At 38.3% G+C, this 14,679-nt stretch overlaps 1 protein-coding gene and 1 pseudogene across 2 annotated transcripts in view; one reads left to right on the top strand and one right to left on the bottom strand.

The window, feature by feature from the left end:
* Window positions 1–14,679, top strand: part of Ubr3 (ubiquitin protein ligase E3 component n-recognin 3) — a 193,049-nt gene that overhangs the window by 128,122 nt on the left and 50,248 nt on the right. The window contains exons 28-29 of one of the 2 annotated variants that reach the window (XM_070021309.1): window positions 3,129–3,341; window positions 5,076–5,212. In XM_070021309.1, coding sequence (XP_069877410.1) covers window positions 3,129–3,341; window positions 5,076–5,212 — 350 coding nt within the window. The remainder of the gene's footprint in view (window positions 1–3,128; window positions 3,342–5,075; window positions 5,213–14,679) is intronic. The other variant, XM_070021318.1, reaches the window with a different exon arrangement.
* LOC138809615 (thioredoxin domain-containing protein 9 pseudogene) lies at window positions 12,053–13,268 on the bottom strand (annotated as a pseudogene).

The following is a 14,679-nucleotide window of genomic DNA, read 5'->3' as shown; positions in this document are numbered from 1 at the left end:
CATTCTTTTCTTTTTCCTGGAGATAGTATTATAGTATTCCTTCTTCCTTTTAGAAATACCTATTCTTTTTCTCCAACATTTCAGAGGCCTTAATCGATCAATATGTTACTTCTTTTTCTTCTATGTCTTATTTCTTGCTGTCTCTTCTGTTCCTTCTGAGCTCATAAAGACATTCAGGTCTATCTTTTTCAGAATTCCTGTATAGCTAAAGTCTTTTCTCTTTCATTTCAGCTTTTTAAAGACAACGTCTACTGTAAATGCAGGTCTCCTTTATTCTTCTAACTCAGAAGGCTTTCTCTTTTTTCCTTCTTGTTTCTTACTTCTCACATGCTATTTGTCATTAACCATAATTCTTCTCTGGGCCTGGGCGCTGTTCCTCAGCTCAAGGCTAGTGCTCTACCACTTGAGCCACAGCACCTCTTCCTGTTTTCTGTGTGGTTTATTGGAAATAAGAGTCTCATAGTCTTTCCAGCCTGGGATGGCTTTGAACTGAGATCTGAGGACCTCAGATCTCAGCCTCCTGAGTAGCTAGGATTACAGGCGTGAGCCACCGGTGCCCAGCCCAACCATAATTCTTTTGATTCTGCCCCCTGAATCTCACTTTGGCTATATATTGCCTTCATTATTTCCACTGCTGCTGTCTTTCCTCTTGACCACTGCAATTGTTTTCATATTGAAGTTTGTATTCATTTGTATTCATTTCTAGTCTAATTTATTCATGACATTGATCTTCCTAAATCTAAGTCTGATATTGTTGTATGAGTTGGCATTAAAACACTTTGCCTCTTATAGGAAAAATTCACTCTTGAATGGCATACAGGTACTTTTTGATCTGGCCTTGCTTTTTGTTTTGCCTATATATTCTTTTACTTGATTGTTAATAAGCTAGTTCTTAACAGAATATGCATTTTCATACTTAATAGTTAACTGTTCATTCAGCAAATATTTGTTCACTATCTGTAGTATTATAGATACTATGATAGCTATTAAGAATATAATAGTGAATACAACAGAGACTCTTTCCTGAAAGAGGTACTATGTATTTAGTGGACAAAATGTGGGAAATGTTTTGAGGTACAAACATAGTCTTATTGGAATATTTGATGAATTATATACCTGAGTAATGTGATATACCCTGGAAACATAATTAAGGGGCCAAACTGTAAAGAGCCATGTTGTCCAGGTAAGGAATTTGTACTTTATTGCTTTCTTAGATAAAATCATTAAGCAATCTTTTTTTGTTTGGTATTTTAAAATTGCTATTGTAAAGGTGATGTACAGAGGGGTTACAGTAATGTAAGTAAGGTTAAGGTGTACATTTCTTTTTGGAAAATGTCATCCTTTCCCTCATCCTCTCCCCCATTAAATATTCTTAAGTAGAGATATTGCCCAGAAAGATCTTGTGACAATTTTGTTTTGATGGGATTTTTTTTGTTATTTGAAGATCACAGACTTTCCTACCTGGGCTGGCTTTGAACGGTAATACTCATCCTCATGAGTAGTAGAATTTCAGGCATGGGACACTGCTACCTAGATGTCAATTTTTTTAATGATTAATTTTTAAAAATCACCATTGTGGTTATACAAGGGGTTACAATTCAGTGTGTCAGTTTATGTGTATAGTGTATCTTAGTTATTTTCCCCCATCTCTCCCAACTAATGTCAAAACTAAAAAGTTGAATTCAGTTTTGTTTTTAAATGAGTATTAAGTCATTTGTATAGTCACTTATGTTCAGCAGTTAAGACATCTAAGACTTTAAAAAATTATTTTCTAATAGTTGTACAAAGGGATTTCAACTTATATATATGTGCAGTACATTTTGATTAGAGTCACTTCTTCCCTCATCCACCCCTCTCCCACTTTTCTCTTTACTTGTCTCATCAAGTGTCCCAGTTCCTTTTTCAGATATATACATAGGGTATTAAGACTGTTCATTTATGTATCATTCCTCTTTCCTATGACATTTTTTAGATTTTATTTACTTTTTTCAAGTATCTGTCCTAGATCAAAGAATGTGAACTCTGGGATAATCTTCCAATTGTCCCTTATAGACTTTGGGAACAGGTGTGTTGAGGAAAAATAAACTGGTATCTTGTAATATGGTTTGTGTTTTGAGTTATTTTTAAGTCTTAAATCCACATGGCAGATTGATTGCATCATTACTTGAATGTACCATACTGGGAGCAGAATAAGATACACAGTTCTTTTTCAAATTTGTGTTTTTTTTTGTTTTTTTTTTTTTTTTTTTTGGTCTTGGGGCTTGAACTCTGGGCCTGGGTGCTGTACCTTAGCTATTCAGCTCTACCATTTGAGCCACAGCGCTACTTATGGTTTTCTGGTGGTTTATTTGAGATAAGAGTCTCACAGACTTTCCTGCCCGGGCTGGCTTTGAGACATGATCCTCAGATCTCAGTCTCCTGAGTAGCTAGGATTACAGTGTGAGCCACTGATGCCCAGGTAAATTTGTTATTATTTTAAAAAAGTTTTTATTGTTGTTATAAAGGGGATGTACAAAGGGATTACAGTAACATAAGTCTAGTAAAGAGAGTATATATATATGTGCATATATATATATTTTATAATGCCACCCCTACTCTCACTCTTGCAAAGTTGATATACAGTTCTTTGGTGAGGGCAAGTGTTACATAATTGCTATAGTGTATGAAGCAAATTGGTTCATGACATTTTAAAGATTGTGTTCATGGTAAACTTTAGCAGTTAAAGATTGTGTTCATGACCATTCTTTAGCTGGGTGGTGGTGGTGGCTTATGCATATAATCGTAGCTACTTAGGAGTCTGGGATATTAGGACCATGGTTCAAAGCCAACCAGGGCAAGAAAGTGTGAAATTCTTATCTCTAATTAACCACCAGAAAACTGGAAGCAGAACTATGGCTTAAAGTATTAGAGTGATAGCTCTGATCACAAAAGCTCAGGGACAGAGCCTAGGCCCAGAGTGTAAGCCCCACAACTGACACCCTCCCCCCCACCCCCCACCCCCCAAAAAAAGATATTTTTCTTTGTAAAGTTCACTAGTTTACTTTAGAATATGGTTATGCAATTTTTGTTGTCTCTAAGTGTGTGTCATTTGTCTGTATCTTTTTTAACTTTAATTTTAATTTTTTTAGAATGACCAGGTTCTTCAGGGCTTCTCAGTGGACAAAGGAGAATTTACGTGTCCTCTCTGTAGGCAGTTTGCTAACAGTGTTCTTCCTTGTTATCCTGGAAGCAATGTGGAAAATAACCTTTGGCAACGCCCTAGCAACAAAAGCATGGAAGATCTCATAAAGGAAGTGGAAGAGCTGCAAGGACGGCCGGGAGCTTTCCCAGTAAGCATCAGTGTAAGACAGAAATATCCTGGTTAATTTAGTTCTGCCTTTCAGCTTTTATTTATATTTCTCAGTTTCTAAATTAATCTGAAACTTTGTACATTCAATAGAAAATTATTTCTCAAGGCCTTTTGTCTTCTATGCATATAATTAAAAACAAAAATGAAAGTAATAGAAATTATTATACTTTTCTTTAACTATACTTTAACTCATCTTAATGTACTCTCTTCCTAATCATGAACTCCTTAACCTTAAATATGGATTTTTTTTCCGTTGGTTGTGGGGCTTTAACTCTGGGCCTGAGTGCTGTCCTTCAGCTCTTCAGCTCAAGGCAAGCATTCTACCATTTGAGCCTCAGTGCCACTTCCAGTTTTCTGGTGGTTAATTGGAGATAAGAGTTTCATGGAATTGCCTGTCTGAGCTGGCTTTGAACTGCGATCCTTGGATCTCAGCCTCCTGAGCTGTTAGGATTACAGGTGTGAGCTACCAGCGCCTGGCTTGGATAGGTTTTTTTTTTTTTTTTTTAATGTTGAAAAGTTTAAGAATTAAGCAAACCAAACTATATACAGATATGTGTGTTGCTTAGCAATGGAGGATGCATTCTGAAAACTATTAGATGATTTTGCCATTGAGTGAGTATCATAGAGTATATTTACACAAACTAAATGACTATGGTGTCATTAGACAATATAATCTTAAGGGACCACCATATGTGGTACATATATGGCCTATAATTGGTTGAAATGTTAGATAGTACATGACTACAAGTGAAACACAAGGCTGAAATTAAAAAATATTCTTAGTTGTTGTATAAAGATTAAGAAGATATAGTATGTATATTTCTTATGGAAAATAGTATATTGCCATTCAGAGAAAATATTATGTGCCATTTACCACAAGCCAGTCTACTTTGGTGTTTGACTTAAATTCTCAGAATATTTTAGCTTCATTATAGATTTAAGATATGGTCTCTTAAGAAGTAGTAACTGTGCCTGCTTTGGGTAATAAGTTTGTGAAAACTATAGATCCTTGACTTTGAAACATATATATTAAACTAATGCAGAAAGATTCATTTCTTGGTAGTTTCTTTTCTCAAGTGACAACCTTATTTTGCTTATTTCATTTTATTTTAAAAAGTATCTGTAAGTAGTTGTACAAAGGAGTCTCAATTCAACATATCAGTATAATAATGCTGTGTATGTGTGTGTGTGTATCTTCAGACTTGAAATCTGGACTTGGCTCTGCTTCTGAGCTTTTGTGCTTGAGGCTAACATTCTACTTGAGCCACAGCTCCACTTCTGGCTTTTAGGGATTAATTGGTGGTAAGAGTCTCACAGACTTTCTTGCCCAATCTGGCTTTGAACTGTGATCCTCAGCTCTCAGCCTTCTGGTAGAGGTACTATTGAAAACAGTGCACGGCTATATTATTTTTTTGAAAATTAAACATAAATGAAAGCCACATTTTGTTTTTGTTTTTATTATAAACTTGCAAACTTTTATTTTACTATATTAACTCATTGTCTTAGAATAAAGTTTGTGTGGTTAATTCATAGATGATTATAGGATTATCAATCACAACATAGACTAACATGATAGGAGAAAGAAGTTTACCATTTTTTTTGCACTGATTGGTTATTTCTGTTTTAATTTTTGTCATTCATTTCCTAGTTTTCTTATGATAAATATTCTAGTTTTAGGATGTTATTAAAGAAAATGAGTATAAGCTTTGTATGTTTTTTTTAATAGTCAGAAACCAACTTAAGTAAAGAAATGGAATCTGTAATGAAAGATATAAAAAATACCACTCAGAAGAAATACAGAGACTACAGCAAGACCCCAGGCTCACCAGACAATGATTTTCTTTTTATGTACTCTGTTGCTAGGTAAGTGTATATAGTCTATACTTTTGTATTTACTATTAATTGTTCATTTTGTTGCTCAGTAATTTTTATTTTATATTTATATTTTTATTTTATATTTTATATTTATATTTATTTAAAGAATGTTTACTTTTACAATTGGTTGAAATATAGAACTCCCAGAAGGAGTATTAATGTATACTTTTATTTTTTGAGGAGTTTTTAATTTAAATTTACACAAATGGACTATTTGAAAGTGTTATTAAGCATTATAGAATATGTGTATATTCTTAATATTTTGAAACATACTACTTCTTACCATGTGAGTATTATATATGAAGTCCTGCCAAAAGTGATAGTACTAAGAACTAAAATGTTACATGCTAAACCTTTTTAATTTATGAAAAAACAAATATGATAAGTGAAACTTGTTTTCTTAGTTTGCTTTACTCTTGTGAAAGATATAGTGATATTCTAGAAAGTGGCAGGTGGTTAAGAAAACAGATAAGGAGTAAGCAAGAAATTAGGATATACTAAGCTTTTATTAACAGAGTAGAAGGATCAAGGTAGCAGGATGTTTCTTACTGTTCAGATTAGAAAAGATTTTTCTAATTGATTAACTGTTTAAAGCTAAGCAATAAATATAGATCAGAAGTTTAGAGAACTAAATTGAGTGAAAATGGAGAGCCATAAAGAAGTAAGTAGGGGAGATGTGTACAGAAAATTTAAACACATTCTGGAACACACTGATACTGTAGGTCCCTGGATGGCTTTGGAAGCATACTTCATGTTTAGTCCATGTAGAACAGTAGTATTAATATTTAGAGGGTTTCTATAATTTGAAGTTGTGCAGTAAATTAGTGATGGAGTAGGAGTTATAACATCTCTTGAGTAAAGATTTAGTGTTTTTTAAAAAATTACTATCTTTTTGTTGTTGTTGTTGCTGATGGTGGTGGTGGTTGTGGTAGTGGTGGTCATGAGGCTTGAACTCTGGGCCTGGGCACTGTCTCTGAGCTCTTCAGCTTAAAGAGAGCTCTCTACCACTTGAGCCCCAGACCACTTCTGGTTTTCTGGTGGTTAATCAGAGATAAAGTCTCATGGACTTTCCTGCCCCAGCTGGCTTTGAACCTCAATCCTCAGATCTCAGCCTCTTGGGTAGTTAGGATTACAGGTGTGAGCCACCCGTGCCTGGCTTATCTTTGTTGTTGTGGTTGGTTATGGGACTTGAACTTGGGGCCTGGGTGCTGTTCCTGAGCTCTTCTTGATCAAGTCTAGTGCTCTACCTTGTTAAGCCACAGTACCATTTCCAGTTTTCTGGTGGTTTATTGGAGATAAGAGTCTCATGGACTTTACTGCTTTGGCTAGCTTTGAACTGAGATCTTCAGATTTCAGCCTTCTGAGTAGCTAGGATTAGAGGCTTGAGTCACCAGTGACTGGCCCACTATCATCTTTTCTTCTCTTATGTTCAACTTTCATAGGTGGTATTATGCATACGACGTGTTATGACCATTCTCTCTACTGACTTTTGGAACAGACTGTAATGAAAGAGTAAATTAAGTACATGTAGCTTTTAGATTCCAGAAAAAATGATGCCAGACTCAGAAAAATTACAGTATGCAAGTTAGACAATGAAGAGTAGTATTAGGTATGAAAGTACACAGTGCAAATAATCCTGGACAAAAGTTGATATAAAAGGTACTAAGAAATTAGAAATTTACTTTTTAATTTGCATATTCCTACACAACTGTAATTCTGTTTGTGGATGTTTGTGTGTGCATGTGTTTGTGCATGGGTTACTGAGGTTGGAAGTCAGAGCCTTGTACTTGCTTGACAGGCACTATACTGCCAAGCAGTGTCCCCAACCCTGCTTTGCTCTGGTTATTTTGTTTATTTTTGTCAGTTGTGGGGCTTGAACTCTGGGCCTGGGTGCTGTCCCAGTGTTCTTCAGCTCAAGGCAAGTGCTCTACCACTTGAACCACAGTGCCACTTCCGGTTTTCTATTGGTTTTATTGGAGATAAGAGATTTTCCTGCCCAGCCCTAGCTGGCTTTGAATGGAGATCCTCAGATCTCAGCTTTCGGAGTAGCAAGGATTACAGGCATGTTGCTCTGGTTATTTTTGACATATAGGATCTTGCTTCCTGCTTGGGCATGGACCTGGACTGTGTTTACCTATAGGCCTCTCCTTGTAGCTGCATTGACAGGTGTGTTGTCAGCACAACAGTCTTCTTCCACTGAGGCAGAGTCTTGAGAACTTTTCTGCCTTGGCTGGTCTGGAATGATAATTCCCCTGATAATAGCTTCTTCTAGTTAGAATGGCACATGCCAACTACACCTAGCTGTTGATTGAGAAAGCATCTCATGAACTTTTCTGCTCTGCTTGGCTTCAAACTATGATCCTCTTGTTCTCATTCTCCTAAATAGCTACAATTGCAGATGTGATTTACAATCACTTATGCATGGCTGTGAATGTTTTAAATCCAGAGTGTTTTGAGGGAAGATATAATTTGTGTGTGTGTGTGTGTGTGTGTGTGTGTGTGTGTGTGTGTGTGTGTGTGTGTGTGTGTGTGTGTGTGTGTGTGTGTGTGTGTGTGTGTGTGTGTGTGTGTGTGTGTGTGTGTGTGTGTGTGTGTGTGTGTGTGTGTGTGTGTGTGTGTGTGTGTGTGTGTGTGTTATGTTGGTCCTGGGGCTGGCTTGAACTCAGGGCCTGGGTACTATCCCTGCTAAAGGCTAGTGCTCTACCACTTGGGGCACAACTCTACTTCTAGCTTTTTAGGTGGTTAATTGGAGATAAGAGTTACATAGATTTTCCTGCCCAGGTTGACTTTGAACCTCAATCCTCAGATCTCAGCATCCTGAGTAGCTAGGATTATAGGTTAAGCCAGCAGTGCCTAACAATGGTTTTGTTTTTTTTTTTCCGAGAGAGAGAGAGAGAGAGAGAGAGAGAGAGAGAGAGAGAGAGAGAGAGAGAGAGAGAGAGAGAGAGAGAGAGAGAGAATTCTCTTTTTTTTGCCAATACTGGCCTTGAACTCGGTCTGGAGCTGCCCATTAGCTTATTCACTCAACGTTGGCATTTTACCGCTTGAGCCACAGTTCCAGTTCAGTTTTTTGGTGGTTAGTTGGGAAAGCATCTCTCAGCTTTCCTGCTTTGTTTGGCTTCAAACCACGATCCTCATATCTCTAGCATTATATTAGCCACCTGTACTTGGCTAAAATATTTTAAAGTGAAAAGTAAATTAAGTATATTTTTACTGCACTAAAGCCCCAAGACTGAATAAGCTTTATGACATATTAGAAGATTAGGTCAATTGTAGTCCAACTTGAAAAATTATTGCCACACCCACACATTTATGTCACTAATGTATTTATGTTTTTGATTTTTATTAGAGTTGACCGTATCAGAAAATTGTAATTGAATGAAAATAATCTACACATGGAATTTTCCTGTAGTATGGCAAATCAAACTATGTTTTAGTGAATTTCCAGTGTCTTGTTTTAAACATATAATTAATGTGAGATAACATCTGTGATGATGAGAGACTTTTTGGATCAATACATTTTGTTTTCTCTGTCACAGAAAAGGGACAGATGTCAAATGCTTTAGAAATAGAAAATATACTATCCTAGGGGCTGGGAAGGTGGCTCAGTGTAGAGCGCTTGCCTTGCATGCCTGAGGCCCTGGGTTCGATTCCTCAGCACCACATAAGCAAAAAGAAAAAAGCCGGAAGTGGTGTTGTGGCTCAAGTGGTAGGGCACTAGCCTTGAGCTAAAGAGCTGAGGGACAGTGCCCAGGCCCAGAGTTCAGGCCCCACAACCGGACCAAAAAAAAAACAACAACAAAAAAACCCCAGAAAATATACTATCCTTATCCTTCTCTGATCTCAAACAGTAATACAGTGATTCTGAAAATGAAAGTGTAACAGTTTCAAGACTTCTTACCCTTTGGAATTAACAAGGATATTGCAACATTTTCTCAGTGAGGTTACAGTGCCCTAAGTTTTAGCTAGTTGTTAGCAAAGAAATCAAAGAATAATTTGTCTCAAGTATTAAGACATGAATTGAAGAGGAAAAGTGAGTTTTGGCCTCCTTAAATAAGTTAAAACTTTCTTAAGACAGTATTAGTATACTGTAACATGAAAATTATTTCATAAATTCTATGGTTACAAGCATTTAAGTAAAATATTTAGCATAAATTCTATGGTTACAAAAATAGCTGTTTAAACATTTAAGTAAAGTATTTGGCATAATAAACATTTTGAATCATTAAACTTATGTATAAAATATCTGATTCTTTTTCTCTTTTTTTGTTAGTATAAATTATATGAAGTTGTTTAATTTTCTTTCTTTCTTTTTTTTTTTTTTTTTCTTGTCGGTCGTGGGGCTTGAACTCTGGGCTTGGGCACTGTCCCTGCACTCTTCAGCTCAAGGTGAGCGCTCTACCGCTTGAGCCACAGCACCACTTCTGGTTTTCTAGTGGTTTATTGGAGATAAGAGTCTCACAGACTTTCCTGCCTGGGCTGGCTTTGACTGCGATCCTCAGATCTCAGCCTCCTGAGTAGCTAGGATTATGAGCATGAGCTACCCGTGCCCGGCTAAAGTGGTTTAATTTTCTATATGTGCATATAATGTACTTTCAAATTTACCCCCTCCATTAGGCTTTCTCTCCTCCACCTTTTAAAATATTTTAATGGATTTCATTATTCTATTTTCATATGTGTATATGAAATACTTCAATCATATTTCTCCTCTTTCGTTCTTCTTTTATTTTCCCCAATCCTATTGTTTCCCACCCTTAAAGAATCCCTATTTTATACTCCGATTAATTTTTTTGTTCTACATTCATATGAAAGAGTTACTAATTTAACAGGATGGTTTCCAGTTCTATTTTCCTACAGGCCATGTAATCATTTCTTCCTCCTCCTTTCCCTTTCTTCCTACCTCCCTCCCTTCCTTCTTACCTTCTTTTCCTCCTTTTTAAAATGCCTATACTGGGGATTGAAGTCAGGGACTGAGTGTTATCCCTTAGCTTTTTCATTCAAGGCTAGTACTTTACCACTTGAGCCATAATTCCACATCTGGCTTTTTGGTGGTTAATGGGAGATAAGAGTCTCATGGACTTTGCTTCCTGGGCTGGCATCAAATAGTGATCTTTAGATTTCAGCCGCCTGTGTAACTTAGGATTACAGTTGTGAGCCACCAGCGCTTGGCTCATTTCATTCTTGTTTATGGTTAAATTCAAAATATTGTGTATATATGCCTCATTTATCCATTCATCAGTGGATGGATACCTAGGGATGATTCTGTAGTTTGAATATTGTAAATACTGTAGCATATATTACATATGTGTGCAAATATCCTGGGATTTGGACTTATGCCTTATACTCAGTTGTTATGCCTTATACTCAGTTGGTTTGCTTGCTCTGTTGGCTTTCTACCACTTGAGACACACTTCTAGCCCTGTTTTTTACCAGTATATTTGGAAATGTGGAGTTGATGGATTTTGGAGAAATCATATTTCCTCATTTCTTTTTTTTTCATGTCTTGTTTGTGCTTGGTAATTTAAACTTTATATACAAGTAGAAAGTTTTTTTTTTAATATTGAAAATGTTCAGGTACACTCCAAGACTCAGTTTTATCTCTAAATCTGAATTTGCTACAAGATCTTGTTAATGTATGTTTTAAGAAATACAGTTTTCTTAAAGTTAGGCATGGTGGCACATGCTTATAATCACAGCACTCAGGAGGCAGAGACAAGAGGGTTTTAAAAAAGTTTTCATTGTAAAAATAGTGTAGAGAGGGGTTGCAGTTACATGAGTAAGGTAATGAGTACATTTCTTATCAAGCATTGTTACCGCCTCCTTTGTTTTCCCCCTACCATCCCTTTCCTCCCCAACTCCCCCCTCCCTGCCAAGTTGTAAAGTTTGTTTTCAACATAGTGTTTGTACATCTTACTGTTACAATGGGTCAACAAGAGGATTTTGAGTCCATGAATAGCTTGGGCTACACAATAAGACTTGACAAGACAAAACACATAACAAGACTAAAACAAAAAAAATTGTTTTTCCAAAAACTATATCTCATCCAACAGGTTTCAATTTCATAAACGTTAGTAATATATGAAAATCCTCTCTAAAGTGGTCAATTAGATAGGATTTTAAATTAACCTTTTGCTAGAGGTTAATTTAAAATATCAGAACAGCCAGGCGCTGGTGGCTCAGGCCTGTAATCCTAGCTACTCAGTAGGCTGAGATCTGAGCATCGTGGTTCAAAGGTTCAAAGCCAACCCTGGGCAAGAAAATCTGGGAGAGGGCTGGGAAGGTGGCTCAGTGGTAGAGCGCTTGCCTTGCATGCTCAAGGCCCTGGGTTCGATTCCTCAGCACCACATAAGCAAAAAGAAAAAAGCCGGAAGTGGCGCTGTGGCTCAAGTGGTAGAGCGCTAGCCTTGAGCTGAAGAGCTGAGGGACAGTGCCCAGGCCCAGAGTTCAGGCCCCACAACCGGACCCCCAAAAAAAAAAAATCTGGGAGACTCTTTCTCCAACAAACCACTCACAAGACCAGAAGTGGCGCAGTGGTTCAAAGTGGTAGAACACTAGCCTTGAGCTGAGGGACAGTGTTCAGGTCCAGAGTTCAAGTCCTATGACTGCCCGCCCCCCCCCCCAAATAAAATATCAGAAACAGCTGGATGCCAGTGGTTTACCCCTATAATCCTAGCTACTCATGAGCCCGAGATCATGGTTCAAAACTACCCTGGGTAGGAAAGTCTGTGAGACTCTTCTCTCCAGTTAACTGCCAAAAATGCTAGAAGTTGGGCTGTGGGTCAAGTGGTAGAATGCTAGCCATGAGTAAAAGAAGCTCAGGGACAGTGCCTAGGCCCTGAATTCAAGCCCCAGGAGCTGCCCCACCCTTCCCCCCCCCAAATCAGAACAGCTAAGCCTCCATTCTAAAGTTTATATGGTGAAGTCATTTGTATTTCCTAGGTCAGTAGTTCTAACAACATAATCTTGTGTCTTCTCATTTTCTACCATTCTAGTGTTGGAATGACTTTGATATGTAGTCTCTCAAAAGCGAAAGGTGCTTTTTCCATATTCAACTTCAAAAATTGGTCTCAAGGTGTTTCTTGGACAGTATCACCAAATGTCTTTAGTATTTTACACCTGAATGTAATGTCTTTGTAGAAATGGTAAAATACTGTTTCTTGAAAAGTCTGTCTCACCAAGGATTTTTCTGTTTGCTGATTCCTTAGTGTCTCAAGTCTCTTTTCATTGATGTATTCCAATTCATCCATATGAACCAGTATCTGAATTTCAAAATCCAAATGATCTTCCATCAGTTTGGTGGTCTACAGTAACTGTTTTCCAGGACTTTTGCAAACATATCAACTGATGCATCAATTGCCTTCTTAAGTTTTTTATTCTCTTGCCGGTCATGGGCTTGAACTCAGAGCCTGGGCACTGTCTCTGAGCTTCCTTTGCTAAAGGCTAGTGCTCTATCACATGAGCCACAGCGCTAATTCCACCCTTTTCTGAGTAGTTTCTTAGAGATATGCGTTTCACAGATTTTCCTGCGTAGGCTGGCTTTGAACCATGATCCTCAGATCTTAGCTTCCTGAGTGTGAGCCATTGGCACCCAGCTATCAATGGCCTTGTCAATGTTACCGTTCAATCTTGGTACTGAGAGCTCCTTTGTTTCCAAGGAGTTAGGGAGCAGCAGCTCACCGCGAGGAAGTTTTGCTCACCCAGAGTTGTTCACTGTTCTGAATGTCCTGAGAGTGTGGCTAGGTTGAGGCATTACTTCTCATCACTGGATTAGGATCTGGGTCTATTTACCTTTATGTTCAGTGTACCAAGTCTGCTCCCCACCTCTCCTCAGATTGAGGTAAACTCTGATTGAGGAATTTTTTTTTTAATAGAAGGCTTTGTTTTCTTCTTTGAGGCTGCTTTTATTATAGAAGGTTCCCCTTTTTTGTGTGTACTGGGAGCTGCTGTTGGCTACAGGGAGCTTTACAGCTTCTGTGAGATGGGCTAGTTCCTACTTAATCCACAAACCTCTCAGTTTGTGATCCCAGGCACAGCCACTATTCATACTTCAAAATGATTCCCAAATGCATCAGAGTGTGGCCATACTCTGGTACTCAGTTCTTCACTTGTTGGAGGAGAACAGAAAGAAGTATTCTCTGTGCCTTCTGGTCTCAGTTCTTTCAGACTGACCCTATTCTCTGTGATGAGGATGAGGCTATAGAAGTCTCCTCATTGAGAAGTTTGGATGTGATACCCTCTGACTGGCCCCACCTGCTGCCTCGTGGTTCAGTTTCCTGTGGTGGAAGACCACTTAATTCAGAGGGCTTAAGTTTGGGTCCCTCAGATTGGCTTGGCAGTTTATATACTCTGAGATACTTTGCTCAGTTGTAGGCCTTATTTCTTTCAGTCCCTGCCTCGCGATTGTGTCCCTCTTGAGGTTAGCAGACTGGACATCACATGATTTGGAAAGCCTGGGCTCTAAGCCATCAAATTCACTTGGTAGGAAAACACACATTGGAATATATTTCCTCGGTGCTGACCTTAGTGTTTTCTGGCCTTCCCTAGCAGTTCACCTCCATGTGTGGAGTAGATGGTCTGTCACCTGTTTAATAGAATATAGGCTCACTATTTTCTTTTTTTTTGGGGGGGGGGGTCCGGTCGTGGGGCCTGAACTCTGGGCCTGGGCGCTGTCCCTCAGCTCTTCAGCTCAAGGCTAGCACTCTACCACTTGAGCCACAGCGCCACTTCCGGCTTTTTTCTTTTTGCTTATGTGGTGCTGGGGAATCGAACCCAGGGCCTCAGGCATGCAAGGCAAGCCTTCTACCACTGAGCCAACTTCCCAGCCCAGGCTCACTATTTTCTGAGTAACCATCTAGCAGCAAACATGTGCAGGCAGGAAGGCCCTAGAGGTTGAATACCATATCAGCTATAGGTTTGATGCTTTGTTTCTGCTTTGAATTTCAAGTGATAGGATTCACCATATAGGTTGGAGCCTTGAACCACTGGGCCTGCTACTACTGGACTTCTCCTCTGCTTGAATTTCTCTGTGAAATCACATCAGACCTATCCCTCTTCTCAACAACCTTTTGTGACCTTTCTCACCCAGTCTTGAAAGGTTGTACCAAAACTCTATGAGTCATGACTGATGCTTGTTTTCAAGCCACAGAATATTTCAGTCTCAACAGACTCTCTCTCAAGATGATATCTTGCTATAAACTTCTTAGTAAAGGGAGCAGTAACATTTCTTTCTTTGCTGTGGCTAGCTTTCTACTCTTGACAAGTCACTGACTCATGATGATTTGTGAAAAGTTGGGCTTATCTTGCAGCTCCAATTATGAGACTGTCACTGGGCTATCTGGTTTACCTTGTCTTCTCACCTTTTTATGGAGCTAGGGACAAGATTGAAACTATTTGCTACATTCTCCTTGTCTCTTTTCCTTTGTGCTTCTTTACTTCCAATTCCTTTATGATTCACT

The sequence above is a fragment of the Dipodomys merriami genome, unplaced genomic scaffold (assembly GCF_024711535.1).
Source record: "Dipodomys merriami isolate MVZ:Mamm:240054 unplaced genomic scaffold, mDipMer1.0.p SCAF_1, whole genome shotgun sequence".
Classification (NCBI taxonomy): domain Eukaryota; kingdom Metazoa; phylum Chordata; class Mammalia; order Rodentia; family Heteromyidae; genus Dipodomys; species Dipodomys merriami.
Note: the sequence above shows the minus strand (reverse complement) of the source record. Positions and strands in the feature narration are given on the sequence as shown.